Source organism: Anomalospiza imberbis, chromosome 1 (genome assembly GCF_031753505.1).
Source record: "Anomalospiza imberbis isolate Cuckoo-Finch-1a 21T00152 chromosome 1, ASM3175350v1, whole genome shotgun sequence".
Taxonomy (NCBI): Eukaryota; Metazoa; Chordata; class Aves; order Passeriformes; family Viduidae; genus Anomalospiza; species Anomalospiza imberbis.
The window spans coordinates 142,171,722-142,192,607 of record NC_089681.1 but is presented as its reverse complement, the minus strand read 5'-3'; the positions used below and the strand labels follow the sequence as shown (position 1 = coordinate 142,192,607).

Below are 20,886 nucleotides of genomic sequence, written 5' to 3'. Positions count from 1 at the left end.
ATCAACTCTTTCTCACAGCATCTTTGCTCCTAACTTACAGGACACAGCAATGCAGTACTTTAATGGTGTAATACTGAACTTATAAACAGCATTGCCTCTCATGATTTTTACTTTGCCATAAAAAATACATTATTACTTCACTATTTATCTGTCAGGTTTCACATATTCACAAATATGAGCTATTAATCTGAATTTGTAAAAAATTTATTTAATTACTTACTGGTAGCTTCAAACTGAACTTTGTACCAGCACTGTAAAATGGAGAAGGACATTCTGTAAATACTGTAAGTGGTGATTTCACAGAGGTCCACAAATTACTGGAGGCTTAAGAACATATTCAAGTTGCATAAAGACCACATAGGCTGAGACAACATCAGCTACTACTCCAGGGGAACAGCACTCTTCCAGGCCTCCCCTCTCCTGAAGACCCTCCCACACGAAGTATGTTTGCCAGATCTGACAGATATGTGTAGGTGTACTGTGATGGAATGGTTTGAAGTCAGACCTTAATTCTCTCTGTGGTCTTGAGAATTATTGGTTTGTCATCTGTAATCTGTGATCATCCAGGAAGTAAAGAAGTTACACTACAGAAAGCAAGGAAGTTTTACTCTTAGCAAAGACAGGTTCTGTGCCTGTCACATTCATGAACTCATTTTTAGTAAGCAATGAAATGCTGTGCCAGGCTGGCATCTCATGTAGGTTATGCAGAGATTTATTAGTGATCCTCTACAGACTTGATTGTATTCTGGACGTACATTTTCTTCTCTTCACCTTTTCTCATTCTCACACCTCCCCTAGATGGTCCAATCTCACAAACAACAGCCATTGTTATATTTAGGTAAAATGCTTTGGTTTTTCCAAGCCTGTGCTTTTCAAACTAGGAATCAGGATGGTGAGCAGTATTAAACACTGTTATTCAACACAGGGACACATCTGAAACAGATTCAACAGTATTGAAACAGATTTGCAGTGTCAGCTCACACACAACATGTATGTGGTGGAAAAAGGAATGAGAAATGTGTAAGGCACGCTGTCTGATACAAAAGAAATCTATAACTTGACAATTAACAATGATGATTCTCTCTTCCTTTCTGCCTCAGAGAATATTAAATAAAACAGCTGAGTATTAGTGGAAATGGGAAGAGAAAGGTCAAATCCAGCCACAGCACAAGCAGATGCTGCTGAAATCCCAGTGTGCCTTTTCCAAGCCTGTTGGAGCCATGGCCTGAGATTCTTACCCTGCAGTTGAGCAGGGTGTAGAGCACATGGTCAGGGGTGGTCTGAGCTCTCCACTGCAATACTTCTGACAGGAACAGGAACTGCAATAAAGCAGAGTGACAGTCACGACACCGAGCAACTTCTTGGCTTTAAATTCCAGGTCACAATACCCAGAAGCACTAAACAGGAATTAATTCTCTTCTTGTCACACTTTTATAGGAAGGTCTTTTTGCATGGTAGAAGCCACCTCTCTGGAAGTGAAACCACTGCTGGGATTATGATATATTACTTCATATACTTCCAAAGCAATAAAAGTTCTTACTGATCCCTCTGAATTTAAGCACTATTTAATTCTTTAGCTTCCTCTCTTTTTCTTACTTTAAATACATAAGCACTTATACAGCTTAGAACTTACTAATTTAATTACTCACATAAGCCCCAAAAGAGCAGAATTTCAACTTAATTTTCCAGAGTTAAAAGAACGACAAATAAGGTCAGGAGCTTATATGTAAATAAAATTCTCTGGATTCCACTTGAGCTGGTAAAAATTATGTAACAGAGGGTTATTTCTGGTAGAAGCCCCATGAATGCTTTCCACCACATTTTTTCTGCTGCCCCATGTAAACTTATTTCAAAAAATCCATACAAATGAAATGCAGTGACTTCTCATCATATCTATTTAATATTTATCTGTAAAGAAGGCATATTAAATATATGCACTAATTAAAAAGAAGCCATGAAAAAATGTGGTGGTAATAATAACAATAATCATAATCATCCATCAAATCTCTGAACTGCTAAGTGTCCTGATGTCAACTACATGATGTTAACTATTTATATATGGATGAAGTTAAATGATTTTATGATGAATATGATGTTAAATACAGGCTGTAACAGAAAAGTTTAGCTTACCTTTCTGGCCTGGTCATTATCTTCTATTTGCCCCAAATCTCTACCGCTGGCCTGTGCAATTCTTTTTCCAGAGACCAAGTTCCCCACCATCACAGAGGCAGGGCCAATTTCTAGAATAAAGCAGAAATACACCAAGTGCAATAAAAATCCTTTGCTTGTGGATGAAAATTCAAGTGATTTCTTTTGCCTTACATTCTGTTTTCCTCACTGCCATCCACAAAACCAAAATTTGAGCACATCTCTGTTGACATAAACTTTGGTTAGGAACCAGAAGTGGTTGAAAGATACGTAGGACTGGATTAATCCTCTCAAAACAGCTCTAATTTAGCATGGGCTCTCCACAGCCAGAGACATATCTTGTCTGCCTTCATAGGATGAATCTGGAAAATTTAGCTCCTACTGTAGGCATATCCATTCAAGTGCCTCAGTCCAGAGTGACAACATTCCTATTTCCCTCTTCTGTTGCCTGGGCTAAGTTGCATCTGTATTAGGACTTCTGTAATGCTACAGACACAAAGTGACAGGGATTAGGAAGGCAGATGGTGCATATGATAAAATACATGCAAGCCCTCTAGAATGAGATTGAGAGTGAAGTTAAGTAACTTCAGAAGAAAATAAGATGCCGTGGCTGACACTCTTCCATTAGGTGGATTTCACTGATCTTTTGTTGTTGCCATTAGGGGACAATACCTGTCTCACAGATACCATTTAAGCTCATGCTGGCATTTGTTTTCTGCTTCTCCAGCATGGATTACTGATCAACTGCAATTTATACCAGGCTCTATTTCTAGCCTATGATGTCCAAGTGATTGTTTCTGGTATAAGTAACCAGATAATGTACAATCTAAAGCATCTACAAACTACTCTGCTTTAAAATTATAAAAGGAATACCCTCTTGGTATGTCACAACAACACAGAATGGGAGAATGTGATACTATCAGTTTTGTTTCTATGCTCATGGCATTAAATATTCCTATTACCATAGTAACATTTAATGTCTACATAACATATCTGTAACAATCTCCATTGATTCTAATTCAGCAATTATTTTATGGTGCAGCAACAAGAAAATACCAATGTGACCACTGCAGTAAAAGGCCCCATTCCTTTCATTAAGTTAGTGCAAGTCTCTGTTAACCTCTGACACTCCCAGTATCAACAAACCAAGATTATGGTTTTGATTCTGAAACATTTTTCCAAAGGTTTTAGAAAAAGATGATGGTTTAGGCAAACTTGCACTGAATTCATGAGGGATAGTCTCCATATCCAAGATCCAGAGAGCAAACCCACTTCTAATTCCAAGGTGTTTTTCAAAGTGGAAAATAACCAACACTTAGTCTAATGGAGCTGTATCCAAGTCTTAAGCCTGAGGCTACACATCCAGAACTCCTTGAAATTAATCTGAGTACTAAAACCTGCAATTGGATTCAAAGGCAAAAATTTGCAAAAATTTACTTGTACATTGGTCACAAATAACCAGTGACTGGATTACAGCAGGCTACAAGGTCTTGGTCTCTTGAGACAGTCCCTTGCTGAACCATTTCATCCAATATTCTTCATGAAGAGGCAGAACTTCTGAAGAACCATCTTAAAACTACTTAGGGTTTTTCCTCTAATACACTTGCTGGAAGAGTAATACAGAATCTCCCCACAAAGGTGGGGGATTAAAACACTCATTCTTTGGCTTAATTTATTCATGATCAGTTTTGAAGTCTTTGCTCTTCCAACACTGATATTTAGTGTCAACATTCCTCTTCCTCTCTGTTTCTAGTTTACAAACTCAGCCTTCAAAATAAGCCAAGATCTTATCTGGTTTGGTCTCCATCCCCTTTAAACACATCTGAAGAGGGATTTAAGAAGACTCCAGGGTGTGGTCTCAGCAGCGCCTTGTAGAGTGATAAAAATCTCATCTTTATTGAATTAGCATTTTTTTCTTGCACTCTCTGTGAAGGTGCTTCTAGCTCCTGGCAACACCAATGATGTCCTTGACACACACAGAATATTGAAGAGGAAAGCTGATGAAGCTGATTCTCACCTGTATCAGCAATTACTTGATTTTGCTCCCTTACAGTACCATAAGCACACAGCACTAAGTCGCAGTCCCTGGGCCTTCACTCCTCTTACCTGGTTGCTTTTGCCTTGGTTTAGGCAGGTTTGTTACGCAGGTGTGGGGACACATCAGCACATTACAAGGATGCAGAGATCCTTCCAGGAAGAGCTGTTTGGTTTCTGACAGGTGAATCCCTCCCAGTGGTGTCTTGGGAAGCGTGTTTGCTGGGACAAGTGCTAGGCAGTAGACTCCCACTTGATGGATGCTGTCAATTGCCTAAAAAACCACACAGGAAGTCGATTTTAATGAAAGGCTAATTTTTCATCATTCTAATAAGCATGTGTTGTTCTGAATTACTGCATAAAACAGCCCTAATAATTAACTGGCAATGGAAAGACACTTCAGCTATGTCAGTGGTAAGGAGGTTCTTTTCACTGGGAACAGGTGGACAGAAATGTTGCTACACTCATTCCAGCAGATAAAAAAGCAACCAAAAACCTGGTGATAAATGCACACAAATCTAATAGGAAATGCTACCTTGTTATCCCTCTTAAGCACACATTAGTAGCAGGTATCCTGGAGATTTTTTTACAAAGATGGGCTGTCAGACCACATGAAATTGCTTTTAATCTGTGCGCTTCTCAGAGCTAAAGTTCAAAGGATTCCTATCAATTTAATATACAGTCCATCTTTCTGAACAGGGCAAAATTTCAAATAACCCCTACAACTAATGATGTATGCAGCTTGCGAATCTTTTAAATTTTTTAATAAGGTAGTAACTGTTTCATTCCCTGATCACAGTGTAAAAGATTTTCAGGCAGGAATGGAAAATATATAAGGGAAAACTATGAAATGATCCACTTGAAAAAAAATTGGTTGGACAAAAACCCAAAAAAGAAGCAACTCTGAATCATATAGCAACCATGTTCACTGCCTGATATTAAAGTGAATTAAACTGCATCACTTCCAAGAAAACTGCAGCATACAGTATCTATGTAATTTATTGAGTTAAACATGAACATCCATGCACATAGATTTTAATTCCCCACAGATTTAAAGGATTTATTTTCCTTATAATTTTAACAAAAATTGCAGCAAGTGTGTTAGAACACCAACTTTAGTGTGCTAGAACACCAACTTCAGGCATTTACGCAAACTGAGAAACAAATTACAAACAGCATACCTAATGAGTAGTTAAATGTTCAAAAATATAATTTACTTATCTTGCTTTTAAATTTTAAACTGTGAGAAAAGTTAATTGATATGTGTGCTGCCTTGAAGATACAATCTATACTCTGAGAATTAAATAATCACTTACAGTTAAGCATGCACTAAAGTGTGGACCAATAAATTACTGGTTACTCCTACAGACAAAGCAATGCTTCTCTTTTGGCTTCTGTTTGCTCCATTTCTTATTTATTTGATTGCAAAATCTCACAAGGAAGAATAATAAAATGGTGACTCATTTAAAAGCATTGGAATTTTAGCAGTAGTAGCTCTCACAGCAGAATTGGAAGCCCTTGCTGCTGGTCTACAGACACCACCCAAAAGATGAGCAAGAGTGAAATATTTATGGCAGCCAACACACAACGTCTCATGTTTCTGGCAGAAACCACCAATACCTACTAATCATAATGTTACTTGTAGGTTCTGAAAAGCAGTGATAAATCATGGGATCTTCACCTGACATCAGCCTGAAGGAAAACCATCACAAGCCAAGTAACTATTTTTACTCAAAGATAAAACTCTGTGGCTCCTACAGGTGGTGAATGGAAAGCAATACCCAGCTGTGGTAGGACGAGGAGTGTATGCAATGATTCCCCAGTAACTTCTGAACTGTCTCTGAGAGATACATCTGCTACACAATGCCACATAAATATCATGGGTCATTCAAATCTGTCACCTTTCACACCTTTGAGTTGGGCACAATTCTGAAGCAGGGAATGACTTTGTCACAAGGATGACAACTGGTGAACTGAGCCTTAAAATTTTGAGGGAGAAAAGTACCAGACAATTTTAATACTGCTGGCATTTATGCATCCTGTTGATTGGATGGCTTGGTTTTTGAAACTACTGTGCCCAGCCAGAATCAAACAGTGTCTGAAATCTCTGTCCCTCTCTTTCATTGTGAAAATGGACAAGACAAACCCAAACTTGAGGAGAGTCCAGACTGCTGTGTTGTTTGAGCTGACAAAACTTCGTGACACAATCCTCTGGGTAAACACTCTCCAGTGCTGCAGTAGATCTCCTGGCTTTACCTAGTCCTGTCAAGTCCTGGCACTGATAAAACTAACATCCAGTCTGCCATACAGGGACCACAACCCTGCCCGAAGTCTGCAGCAGATGAGTATCTAGGATCTATCAGACTGAACTGCTGGGTGATCTGGGATCTTCACCCTTCTACTCTCAAGAAAATCCACCCCCAACCATCCCTCCCAACCATCTCTCTGCTGAAGCCCACAGATGCAGTCCAGCATAGTCCCACAGGTATAGCAGCTCTACCATCCTTCATCTCCCTGCCAAGCGGCAGGATGGGTCAGGAGAGTCAGAATATGTGCAAACCACTGGAAAAACTGGTTCTGCAAATTGACACAGCTCAGCTGCAGGGAAGAAACAGCAAGGCACAGCAGTGCAGGGCTGGCACAGAGCAGCACTCACAGAGCGTCAGACAACTCACAAATAGTGTTAAAATCAAGTAGCAATTTAATGAAGTTTGTTACCATGGACTTCACTGAGAGTCATGACACAGGCTGTAATATTGTTATGGTGTGCCTCACTAGCAGATGATTCAGATACAGCTGGTTACCACTTCCTGACATCTGTCATTAAAACTCTGATTGGGAAGAGGCACAAAACATCCCACATGTTCCTGGCTTCTGTCCTTCCTCTGCTCTCAGCTGTGGTGGAAACAGAAACTTCTTGTTCACATAGTGGTGCATGCCAGAGTTGCAGGCTTCACACGTGGGTGATGAAAGCAGCCACACATGTGTGTACTTTGATGCATGGCCTACTATTCTTAGACACTGCTGGGACTTGATCAGACTCAGAATAACAGGGCTGACTCTTGGCAGGAGTATTGGGACACAGGATTCCTGCAGTTTTTTAGTGCAGAACTCTACTGGCTATGATTGTGTAAGACATTAGGTCAGTAAAAGTCACAAAGATGCTTTGCTGACAAAACAGGACAAGTGTTAAGCCCAGGGTTTCAACTCCTTTAGGAGCCTGCTCCTTGACAAAAGTGTGGGCAACCCAAAGCCTCTCCTTCTACAGTAGTTGCCCTATGTGCTACTAGGTGTTTCAAAGGCTTTCTGTGTGATGGCAAGCTAGAGGTTCTATCTTTTCTTGGTATTAATTTAGATTTACTGTGAATATGAGATGCCTCTAACTGTATGAAGTGTAGCTGTCTTTTGAATAAAGAAAGCAGATAAGCCTGTTTTGAGATGGGTGAAAGCTTATTCTTTCCGTTTCTTGAAGGATACAGTAGATAGAGTCCCTTTCTTATCCAGTAAAATGCAATGATGAATAAAAACATCTCTGAATTTTGTGGGATCTTCATCTTTGCTCTTAGGTAATGCAAAAATATGCCTGCAATATATTTACTGAGAAGAGTCCTTGCAGAAGGACAGAAAGGAAGGTAGGAAAGGGAAGGAGAAGTAACAGGAGACCAACTGTAGACAAGAGTTGAGACCACTTCACAAGGTAGCAACAAACAGACTTAATCTGACTACATCTCCATTAAATCTATTGCTTTTGAGCCTGAATTGGATTAACCACAGAGATGGAAGATGACCCTGTCTAAAGTATCTAACATTTTTGTGTGTGGACATTAGAGTTGAAAAAAACCCTGAGTATAGTATTGATATTGCCAGACTGCTGGAATGGGATTCTTTGGAAGAGGTGTCTAGATACCTAGATCTCAGCTAATCAATCACTTTCCTTCATTTCAGTGGAGGGAAATTAGGATTTTTAGGCTGAGTTTCATTCAGTTTCTTTTAGCTATCAACATGGTACACTAAAAACACATAATTCTCTTCCACCTGTCAAAGAAAATAAATCTGGATGAGGCCAACTCTGTACCCATGCTTATAACTGTGAGCAGAGACTGGTAGCTTTTGACAGTAAAAGTATATAATCAATTCATTCATTCATTCATTCCCCTTTTGAAGTAAAGAATTACTATATCCTTATAGACCATATGCTACTCTCTCTTTGGTATTATTTACTTTGATTCTTTCCTGTATTCTTATAGCATTTTGATTAGGAAAAGGATCACTCTCTGGATGTGTACAGCCCAGATAGGAACTGTCACTCAGAAGAATCTCATTTTGTGCTCATTAAGAGCAAGTGCAACTGAAGGTGGATTCACAATTACTCAAAGACAAACGTCAGTTACCTTAGGGGTCTGAAAGATCAATAAAAAGAATATAAAGTAAGAAAAAAAATAGCCTCCAAACGTACATATAGAGCATTACCTGGAGAACTCGACTCATCCACTGAAAACTGTCTTCTTCTGTGGAGTCTGGCCTTTGTTCAGCAACAATAACTATCCTTTCATCGTGCAGCACGCTCACGGAAAACACTGCTATTCTATAGGAGGAGAGAAGAGCCTTTAGTGCCAGGACAGAGGGAAAAACCTGTCTTCTGCATTAACCTTCTACAACTCCGATTTCTTTACTTATTAGTTAGACTCCTGGTGTGTCAATTATTAATATATTTATGGGGAAAAAGCTACAAGAACAGTTTTAGATAACTTCTGGGGTCGAAACAGCAGGCTTTGTTCTACAGTCATGTATATACAAGCAGAATGTCAGAGCAGGACGGAGAAGTGCACATTCTTGGAAGAAGAAAAGCACTACATTTGGGTCACACCAAGGTTGTTGCTAAGATATTATATAAGAGCCAGCATAAGCACCTTCCTTGGCCCCATCTTAGAAGATGGTAATTGCAACAACATTTTGTGAGAGGTCTGACATGTGATGGAGTGTGAGCACGTGCTATTGCATGAGGCTCTTCAGAGGTTTTGGATGCCTCCTGCTCAGTTTCAGCACTGGGAAGTGAGGAAGGTCACACAAAGAACCACTTTCACATTCAAAAACTTCAGTGTAAGACATATTGTAAATTTCAGTGCACACAGAAAGGCTCCTGTTGAGCCAACACCCTCAGAATTAACCAGCTGTTCAACTGGAAATTTCAGTAATCACAGTTTCAAGACCTTGGTATCCAAACATTGCCTCAACATTGCCTTGGGCTTCAATCAGCTGTCTCCTGGTTCAGGCAATATGGACAGAACTGGAGAGAAATTACAATGCAGATCAGGCACTGCTTTCTGAAAGCATCTGGATCATTTACACTGCATCTAAGCAAAATAAAGATTTCTACATAATATAAAAAAAGAAAGGATCAAACCTCCCCCTGTAGACAAATTTCATGGGTTCCACAGCCAGTGCTGTTGCTACAATGTCATCAGCATTATGTCTTCTTCCACTGACAACCATCAAACCATCCATTTTGCCAATAACAAAGACAAGTCCACCTGGTCCTATAAAGCCGAGGAGTCCAGTCCTTATAAAGGGATATTCAGTGATAGGGCCACCAGAACTGGTCATAGGAAACACCTGCAAAACAGAAACATGGGTCCTCAGTTCTATACACAGAGATCAGGCTGCAAAGTATTTCAGGCATTTTCTCTCAGATGGCTATTCTGAAACAAAGTAAATGGGTCACTGGTGATGCTCTTTATCCTTCAGTCACCATAAAGGGAGTGTCAGGAAACTCCTGCACTGGTGTGTACCTGAGTTCCAGCAAATTCAATCCCACTCTGTTTACCATACACATTTTCTGTAACTGTGAGCCTGTTAATAATTTATGACCTTAAAAATATACAAATCAACATCAGTATTAAAAAAAAACCCATGCTGAGCAGACTGCCAACCCAAGGTGCTGTGTATAGGTTAACTGAGAGCTTAACTCATAAACATTTCAGTAGAGGTTTTTTTCAGTACCTCATGCCCATTTCCAGCACAGTGTAAGAAATAGGCAGGCTAGAAGTGAAGCTATTTTAAGGTACAGTACATTAATGATTCTTTCAGCTGACCACATTTTTATTTAAGGTCAATTAAGTTCTCAGAACACTAGTGGTAATGTCTTCTGTAGCACACTAGGAAATGAAAATACAGCCCTACAGAGCACCTCTCTAAATGTCTGAACACCAGACATACGTGACTTCCACAGACAGATTCCTATGGCTTTTTCTATTCTAATTAGCACAGTATTATCCTTTTGACATGTGAGCTACTCTGAGCTGCATAGACACAACCACACTTTCCTGCAGTCATTTGTTTAAACTTAAATAGTCTAAAGGCAAAAAGGCAATGGCAAGTAGAAGACCATGCCTATATAGTGATCTTGAAGGGTCATCTAAAAATAAAGGTCAAATTCTGCTGTCAGATGCCCATGGATGACTCTTATTGAACAGTTTAATGCTTATACATTCTTGGCCATAATTCATTACAGGAACACAAAACTCTTTGACACTCTAATACCTGCAACATGAAATACACAGTAAACCAGAATAGAGATCTACTTTGAGAGAACACTTAAAAACATGCTTAACTTTAAAATAGAGTGGTCCTGCTCACTCAATGGCAGTTTATTTGCTTAGCATTAGGAATAAGTCTAAATCAGTCTAAATATGCTGTTAACCTGCTGAAAGTTTTGAATTATGAATGGTATCACAATTACAGCAAGTACTACAAAATGAACATAAGTACCTTTCTACCCTTGAGTATGTAAAATCCAGGATTATCACCCACACTGGGTATTGCCAATTGTATTTGCAGCATAAAAATCAGTTATCAACAAATTTCAGATCACAATAGCATAGTAGGATTCCTGACTTCAACAGTAGGATGTAAAATAATACCTACTTGTCTCCTTTAATTATATAATCCGCAGTGTTTACAACATTCAGCTCTGCATTTTGCAGGAGATATTAGTCACATTAGTCTATTAAAAGTGGTAATAGCAGAGAGTTTTTAAAGAGAAACCTAAATGTATTAGTGTTAATTTCTGCCATAAAGATTAAGTGAGAAAGAAATGTAGCTTTAAATTTTTTTTTCACTTTTTTTCTAATTTCTTCAGCCTTACACACTGTCTTCAGCAGAAGTTAATGATAACAAGCAAGAAGGTACTACAGAGCTATCACTACATCTGTGTGCACTGGAGTCAGAAAACAGATTCTATAAAGCCAAAAGGCTTTCACCTAAGGCAATTCAAACAAGAGCAGGTGGGGACTAATCAGGAAAAGGTTTCTCTGCTCTTCAGATACATCTCTTGAAGACTACATCTGTCAGGATTCTGTATAGATACAAGCCTTAATACTGGAAGTGCTGTGGAAGTGTTGAAAACTGCTTTCTAGAGATACCAAGCAGCTTTCTTACTGTTTGCAATAATCAAATTCTGCACATAGACTTGTACAATATTACCTTTTGAACTTGGTCTTTCTTATCCCTTTCCTTCTCATTTTTTTCAGCTCCCAGTATCTTATTTGAATATTGAAGTAAAAGCTCTTCAAAGCCAAAACTAAACTCACATGAAGATCTACTATTGCACTTAATGAAATGGGCTTCAGTGCAGATTATCTGGCTAGAATATAGGTCCCAAGCAACAAGCATTGATTAATATTGCTATTCTTATACTGTTAATATCAATACTTCATGTCAAATACTACCTTGAAACAGAAAAAGTTCAAAAGGAAAGATTTTACTTAGCACTTTTTGTCAACTTACCTCAAAAGTATTTTTGGTCATGCCCGAGAGTCCATAATATGATGTACCAGTTGCAATAGCACATACACAAAGTTCTCCTATTTCATCTGTTTTACAGAGCTGAGGAATTCCATCTGGCTTCACTGAACACATTATAGCTAGAGGGAGAAGAAAGGAATTAAAAAAGTACTATAAAATGAACCACAGAATAATATAAGTGCTGTTGGAAAGACATCATGGTGGAGATGACATAAACAAATGAATTACATGTAGACTAATATCTAATAATCAGTTTCTTGAACATTATGGTGTTCAACATTATCAAGTGGCTTTCTATTATGAATGATATTTATATAAAGAATGCAAGGATCTTTATGTAAACTCAATCTTTACATTGTTAACAATACCTATTTGCCTTCTCTCTGAAACTGCAGTTCATCTGTAATATTGCTGTGAAATGTGATGGTGTTCCCAGCTTTGCATACTGAAAACCAGACCTGCCTCAGTCAATGCAAAATGAAATACCCTAATGGAGCCCTTGATTATTACTATACAGACAGGGAGGCAGGCAACCAGGAAATCCACTTCTCAGAAAGTAACAAGTAACACCATATGAAAGATCAAGAGATTCCAGCAGACTAATTTTACTGAGAATCTATCAGAGCTCAGACTCCCTCTGTCTGGTCTTACAGGCCTGCAGAGACAGCAGGAGCTAAACAGGAGGGATTAGAAAGCACTGGTCTGAGAAAGAAGCACTATTTTATGTCAAGCATTTGAACAAGAATCGGGAATGCTGCTTTAGCTATCATCTCTGGAGTTGGAGTACAGCATTGGTAGATTTTGTAATGGTAAAGAGGATATGATGATCAAGGGAAAGTAGAAAGGAACCAACACATCTTTTAAGTACAAGGGTACAAAATCTTGAACAACCTTTCACTCAGAGGATAAACAGGAGCATGCACTTTCATTAAATTTATCAGAACATAATATGAAGTGCAAGATGGCACATCTATTGCAATAATCTTGTATGATAACTATTAAACAACAATCAATCGTGTCTTCCTTTGCTTTAAGTTGTTCAACTGAAATTTTGTAAGATGCATCATTATGTTTTATTGCTTTGGTCCATAACAAGCATTCTCTTACAAAAAACAAAGTATTAGCCTTTTCTAGTATCCATAGTATCTTATTTAAAATGTAGCTGCCTTATGAAAAGTGTTATCTTCCTCTTCAGAAGCACTGGTTTCAGTTTGAATTTATCAACATGAACTTTTCAGTCATACCTCCTCTATCTAGGAACTGTGTGATAGCAGAAGACCTTTGGAAAAACATTCTGCAAGAATGCTTTGGAAAAACATTCTGCAAGCTTTCAGATAGCAATTTTATTGATACTTAGCATAGGCTATGAAAATTTCCCTACTGAAACCTTTTGTCTTGGTTAGACTTACAGATATTTATAGCCACAGTACTTCAACTTCCTTATTTTGTCTACTAACACCTCATGGCTTAGGAACAGATGTGGTGGCAGGTTATTTAATACATGCTGCTAATGCAAGCACAGACAGACACTGAGGTAAATGCAGACAAGAAATCTTGGGATTTCCAAATCATGAAGTTTTGTAAGGTAATGCTTTTGGAATAAAATATTTTCAAGGAGCTTGTAGTCCCAAAGCTTGTGTTCCGGCAAAAAAGCATGTTCACCTGCAACTTTCTACTGCCAATCACTTAAATTGATGAATCATAGTAAGTTTCAAAGGAAGTTCCTCACCTCCTGGCATCACTAAGCCAACATCCTGGACAGTCAGGACGGACAGCTTTTCTTCAGAGTCCACTCGAATCACTCCGTAGGTGAGACCATGCATGGACAGAACTCCTCTTCCCGGCGGCTGGTTGCTGTCATCTGTTGGCCTACAAACACGGGTTAGAGCATCAGGGCACCATCAGGCAGGTGTAAACTATTGCAAATACTCCTCTGTTTCAAGGGTTTAAAATTCCTCCTTCCTGCTTCCCCTGTTAGGCCCAATAAGATCCCATTTTTCAGTCATTTCTGAGTAATTACATCTTTTATCTCCCTTATTCAGTACCCACCCATATATATGGGACTGCTGAGATGCAAGTAACCCATATTTTACCCAAACATTTACCCCAAAGAGCCTGTATTTAATTTTCAGAAAAATTTATAAAGATTGCCTTACCACACAAGAGCTTTTACCTAACTTTTAAAATACTGAAAGATGATGTAGACAAAGTGGAAGGAAACTGCATTACAAATATTTGGAATTGATCAGTAAACTTGTTGAATTTTATATGTTATCTATTTTGAGGCAACCTGGCAGAGATTTACTGTCAAATATCTGTGGAAGACACAAGGACTTCACCATTTTCATCTGAGTGCATATAATTGAATCCTTCCTATTCTAATTTACCACATGAAAATTAAAACAAATTACACCTTCATCAGTCATGGTCAAAATGTGGATGCAGCCTCTTGGTAACGCCTCAGTTTGCTCGGATTCATTGCTGTAAAATTCCACAGCATCAGCACAAGATGCCTGTGTGCTTGTTTCAGCATAAAACCACCTGCTGCACCAGTGGATACAATTATAACTATGGAGAGTGTGGCTTGAGTAAATGAGTGTTGATGTATGCAAGTTACCAAGGCAGGGGAAGGTGTCAGAGCTTTTCATGTCTGGAAGGACTCTCACACTGTCCCGCATTTTAAAATGCAAAACTGGAAGCTGACATGGTGCTGATTTGAGTTCAGATTATGCATCCATGAAGAGCAGACTCCAGCTCTTTTCAGGATGGATAAAACAGCCAATATTTAGCTCACAATTCAGTGTTTTTCCCAAATACTCCATCACAACACAACTATTTTTTAACAGATAATGTCCTTTGATGCAACATTTCTCCTCTGCTGTTCTTGAAATACTAGATGGGCCTCAGCCAGTCCTGCTCATGTAAGCCTTGCCCTGATGGGCTCCATAAATTTCAATTAATAGGTTTTACGAGCCATATTTCTCAAGTGACATTGTCAACAAAGAAGGATGTGAGCACGCTTGAAATTGCATTAGAGCATAACAAATGGTGCTAGTAAACAAGCACCTGTGATAAATAACATTCCCATCATGTAAAAGGAACTTTCAGTGACATTATTGATCAACTTTCTCTCATCCCTGGTCCCCAAAACCAACATTTCTTCTCATGTGCTCATCAGAAGAAAGGTCTCCTGGAGGTTTCTCACAGAATTCCAGAAGTAGAGGCCGTCTGGACTTTCATCACATCCATTTTCTTGCACTACTTATCACACAAGGCATTTTGAGAGCAGCTCCTCCTACCATTTACAGATACAATCTATTTGACCACTGCTTTTTGCCAGCCATATAAAAGGGAAAAAAAACTGTCATTAAACTTTTGCATTCCCTCAAGCAAGTGGGTTCAGACTAATATGCAGTAAACCAAAAGGGAATAACATGAATTATTTGCACGACACATCCCTTTGAAGATTAGGGTTTGTGATTCAGCACTAAAGCTGAAGCACCTCTAGCCTATTACTGACTTTTTCTAAACTATAAGGTTATTTCAACTGAGAACTGGTTTTGTTACTCTTGCTTGTAGGAAGTTCAGTAAAAATACACCATAGATTTTGAAAGAGTCAGAGCATTAACAGGGAGCTCTCTGGATCTCTGCTCTGCAGGGAGTCATTTTAATGCATACTTCAGCAGTAACTCTTTGGAAATTGTATGATAATGACTTTACTGTCAGTGGAGATGGCTTGAACAAAATGAAAAATATTACATCTCCCAAGTTCATCTAGCATTACCTTACCATTAAACAGAGTTCAAGTAAAAGGAGATGTGTTCTGTAACACTCACTGCAGTAAGAACTGCTCTGTAATTACACAGTGATGCACTGAAGATAAAATGCCTATTTTTTTTTATTTTGAATTATCCACAATGCTATGTGCCAATAAATTTTTGTAAGGTCTCAATGATAGTTAATTTGGAAACGAATTTTTAGTGCTTCAGAGAGCTACAGGCACAGAGCTTACGTTTTGAAAGGGCACATCAGTCATGCTGTTATGAAGTTCTCCCACTCCATAACCTGTGATTTGGGCCAAATTTTCCAGGGTTGGCCCAGGAAATTAAAAGCCTGTTCAGTGCTCAGCACAAGAGATGTCTTGCTGCCCATTCAACTCCTCTCTGAACTTACAGGCAAGAGTTCATTCCAAGGGAGCAAAGGCCTGCACAGCCAATGGCAGGGAAATCCATCTAAGGGAAAGACACCTGGTACTTGTTGTATAAAGCTGAGAGCAGGCTGGTGGAGCTGAATGAAGGGCTCTCTGGAATCCTGCAGTTCACAGAAAGACAACTAACCTGGGCAGGGCAAATTCCTGATGGATTGCTTTCAGATGTTCTTAACTAATAATGAGGTGGCTGAAAATCAACCACACTCTTGGCCTCATGTCCTTCCTCCTGTAAATGTTCTGTTGGAAAGCTAATTGAAAATCTAGTTAAATTTCACTTGGATGGTGTATTTAGGAATTTGTGGCAGGAAGTGTTTTACTTAATGCCATTTTAGCGCTTTACACGTTTATATTGCGTGGTCTAACGTGAAACAATTATAATTGGCTGCAGAAACACAAACTTCAAAACAAAGTGATTACTGTTCAGTGTACAATTTTTGGAAAACTCTGCCAAAACAGACAATACTGACACCATTTACTGTGTGCTATAGCACTCCTGACAGCATACTGCTGCTAGGGTGAAGCCTTATGAGAGGCTGAGGGTGCTGGGGGGCTCAGCCTGGAGGAAAGGAGACTCAGAGGGGCCCTTATCACTTCCTAAGTGATAAGGAAGGCTATAACCTGAAAGGCTGTAGCCAGGTTGGTCTTTTCTCCCAAGTAACAAGTGACAGAACAAGAGGAAATGGCCTCAAGTTGTGCCAGGGGAGGTTTAGATTGGATATCAGGAAAAATTTCTTCACCCAAAGGGCCATGAAGCATTGGAACAGGCTGCCCAGGGAAGAGGCTGAGACACCATCCTTGGGTATTTAGAAGATGTGTGGAAGTGGCACTCAGGGACACAATTTAGTGAAGGCTTTGCAGTTCTGGGCTAATGGCTGGATTCAATGATCTTAAAGGTCTTTTCCAGTCTGAACAACGCTGTGATTGTATATAAATAACACCTAACAGTTCTAGTAGCATTTAGCAGTTTTAGTGGAATTTATCTATTTTATTTCTAGTTACAAATCCCTTAGACTCAAAGAGCATTTCCAGATGATTACTGAGAGTCTGTGAATGGTTAAAAAGTGCCTGTCAGCCAAAAGCAACTTGCAGAATGTCATAATTCTCTGTAAACAGAGTACTTAAGAATATGATTTTCCTCAATGGCAATTCCACTTAATTCTCCCATTTTAATTAATTTTATGCTTACGGTGGCATTTCTCATTTTTATTTACAGAATTTCCTTGTGCATTTCAACTTATTTAATTTAAAATGAGGTAAAATAACAGCAATGGGAGCCATAAAGATTCTGAAGTTAAATAATTACCCTAAAAATTCTTGTATGTCTTCCTTGGACATAAACAAATCGCAAATATGCATATCAAATAGAAGATAAATATGCAGATTCATATTTAATTTTTTTCTTCTTTTTTTTTTTTTTCAAAGTACCAGATATACACATTAAATGGGTCTATTTTCACTGGTGTAACAGGTACCTTCGAATAGCCACAGTGAGAGCTTCTGGTGAACTAGCACAGGGACAAATGACCTCCTGCCTTAGACCTTTACTTTGGAAGACATTGAGAAATGCATCACAGGAAGAAATGGACCCTGGGGTAAAGAAAAAAAACAACAATTAGAGACAAAAATAATTTGATTTCTGAAGTGATGCTATTCAAACTGCAAATTTACTGTTTAATATATAGGCTTTTCAGGAAAAAAAAATCATTTAAAAAGGATCCATGTCCACTGGGAAATACATCATAGCTGCTAAAACTATATATATATGTATGTATGTATGTATGTATGTATATGCACTTGTGTATGTACGTACAGGGAATAAAGACTAATTTTTAAACATTAAATCTTTTCATTATGCTTACTTAGAAAAGTTATTAATGCTAGATTTACAGTATCAATTTAATTGCACTGTTCTATTTTAGGATGAGGGAAATTAAGGATTTAATTCAGAAATTCCAAACAAACTACTACAAACAAGCAGAACACCCCTGTGCTAGTATCTTAAATAATACAGAGAAACAGCTCATGCTGTTAATTGCCAATGAAGTGATTCAGATGTGTTTCTCTAAAATAGCTTAAGCATTCCCCTAAAATTCTCAGTTACTTCTGTGTCTGAGAACCATCATTCAAAGGAAATGTTCTGATACTTTCTATAGCTTAAGGTCTTCATTGCTTCAGCTTTTATAGAGTCAGTCTTTATACATGACTGTGATGTTAAACAAAACTAGATTTACTGCAACTTATGTTATATGGAATATCAAGTTTGTTTCAGGATGAGCTAAAGAAAAATATACTTTGAAAAAAATCCCAGATTGATTACTGTTTCCATACATGTCACACAGTTCGTAGTAGACCTATTTTGCAAATATTTTAGCTAAGATGGGTGAAGATTGAAGCTTTAAGTGCAAGAGAGAAAGCCCTTCCTGTTCTGTCCTGTGCTGGAGCAGCAGAGCTTACATGGGTTTGCACCATCAGCCACTATCAGCATCCGCAGCGAGGAGAGGTTGATGTCCCTCTGGTCTCGATGTGCCACCAGCGCCCAGTGCATGTCTCTGGACTTCACACAGGCAACTTTTGCTGCAGCAACAATGAGAAAATTACTAACACACCACAGAAAAGCTAGACAGCTGTGTTATCAATTTGCACTTTTGATTTTGACTATCAAGGAAACTTCTGTATATTCTTGTTCCTTACCTTTGTATTGACAGACTTTTTGTATCCATGACAGAGGATTCACTTTCATTAAGGAGTATGGAATACTTATGACATGCATCATGTTCATGACACTCTGAAATCAAAAAGATAAAAGGATTTGATAAAAAAATTGTGGCAACTACTCATATTGTGTTATGGGCAGAGGCATCTATTCAAATCACTCTGTGCTTATTTTACTGTTAGTGCTGGCACTCATCTTTTCCTATCTAGCTATCTACATTAAGATGAAACAGACACCCATTTTCCAACGCTTTACTTAAGGATTAAGGATTTATACTAATCAGAACGTAACTTTTATGCAGTACTGAAAAAAAAATTCTTTCTATTCATACTCAAATAGAAAAAATACTCTAAATAGAAAAAAATAAAAAAAAAGGGTGAAGAATGTCTACATGTTTGCTATGTAGTCAAATATTATGCCTAAGCCTGATAAACTGCCATATATATGAACACTGTACCAAAAAGGACAAAAGCAGCAAGACAGATATCTGTCTATGGAATTCCATCTCTGGGAAGACTAAAAGCTACCAATGGTAGTGGGGCACAAATTATTTAAAAGACAGGAGACAAAGAAATTGAAATCCTAGATTAAGCAGAAATCAATTAATTTTAACAGAAAACAAACGAAGGAGGTTTTAGTCCCTCTCCCGGTAAGCTAATTCCAGTATTTTCAACAAGGTCATGAAAAGTTCCAGGAAGTTTAGAAAAAGAAGCTGAGTGAAACCAATGCCAAACCCAAAGCTGATCTCTCAGTCTGAGCCCATCAATTGCATCAGTGATTTCTCAGTGTTAAACACACACCCTGTAAATGAGTTGCTGCTTTACTTCTGTTAGCATTTAGAAATATCTCCTCAGGGCAACACGCTTCCCCTCATAGCAGCTCAGGTTAAATACAGTATTTGTTTTAGAAAACCTAGGTTTAAGAAAGGTTAAGTGTCCCAGGGGATTAGTCATCTAAACACTTGGAGAACTGCAAAAGATAGTTCTCCTTTCAGTCTGGCACAAGTATAGGTACAGGAAAACAGGCAAGTACTGAAAAAAATGAAGTTCAGAACAAGATTAATAGCAAAGGAAGGCACAGAACAGCTCTATTAGACATTTGCTTTGAACCAGTGATAAAGATGGTTTTTTAAAATGAGATTCTTATGGGTGTTAAGCCTAATAGTTTCTGCTTCAGAAATGTTATTACTTGCACTTGGAGAGTAAGAACAGTTTAACACTCCATGGGAAAAACATATCAGATCACTGGGAATCCTGGGGACACCCAAAATCATGGGACCCCCATACAATGACCCTTCAAGACTTGACATCTGTTCTTAAAATGATCAGTGAATAGTAAACAATTTGTCAGTCACTGAATTGCAACAGCACCTTAAGAAGCAATCCTTAAAAAATGTCAGTTGTCTCCCATGTTAGTTGAGGAAGACATTCCAACATCAAATAGAAAATTAATGCAATTTAAAGTATTGGGAATACTTAATGTTAGCAAAAACATCTGTTGGGGGGAGTTTTGACAGGGAAGCTAGTCAGGGGCAATAGAACTATGCCACTGGATCATATCCCTACAGAGGCAAGTACTAATTTGATTTGTTTCTGCTATAAAGTTTGATCTCAAAATCACATATTGGTGAGATAACATGATAAGAATGGGTCACAGTACTTAACATGATACACAAAAATACACTGACATCTTTACCATGCTCATTATGGGTAAGTGCACTAGGAGAAGATCATGGGTTTAAATTACATTTATTTTGCTTTCAAAGCCGAAAAATTGTATTAGAAGAAACTGCAGGACATCTCAATTTGTGACAGCACTAAGCATATTAGCTTAGTTTATTTTCAAATACTCAGAGAGAATAGAAAAACATACTTACTGTAAGAATTCCATGCCATAAACCAACATCCTTCTTGAAATCTAGTACATTCACAATTGTTTCAGCTGTCCAACAAAAACAAAGCAGAATTTATTTTTTAGA

General features: G+C 38.3%; 1 protein-coding gene across 9 annotated transcripts in view; it reads right to left on the bottom strand.

Moving 5' to 3' along the window:
• Positions 1-20,886, bottom strand: part of DIP2C (disco interacting protein 2 homolog C) — a 309,412-nt gene that overhangs the window by 56,911 nt on the left and 231,615 nt on the right. For all 9 annotated transcript variants that reach the window (XM_068174086.1, XM_068174067.1, XM_068174077.1 and 6 more), the window contains 11 exons: positions 20,785-20,849; positions 18,887-18,980; positions 18,650-18,769; positions 17,668-17,782; positions 13,715-13,854; positions 11,968-12,104; positions 9,587-9,795; positions 8,653-8,767; positions 4,255-4,456; positions 2,131-2,240; positions 1,239-1,319 (listed from right to left, as the gene is read on the bottom strand). In XM_068174086.1, the coding sequence (XP_068030187.1) occupies positions 1,239-1,319; positions 2,131-2,240; positions 4,255-4,456; positions 8,653-8,767; positions 9,587-9,795; positions 11,968-12,104; positions 13,715-13,854; positions 17,668-17,782; positions 18,650-18,769; positions 18,887-18,980; positions 20,785-20,849 (1,388 nt within the window). The remainder of the gene's footprint in view (positions 1-1,238; positions 1,320-2,130; positions 2,241-4,254; positions 4,457-8,652; positions 8,768-9,586; positions 9,796-11,967; positions 12,105-13,714; positions 13,855-17,667; positions 17,783-18,649; positions 18,770-18,886; positions 18,981-20,784; positions 20,850-20,886) is intronic.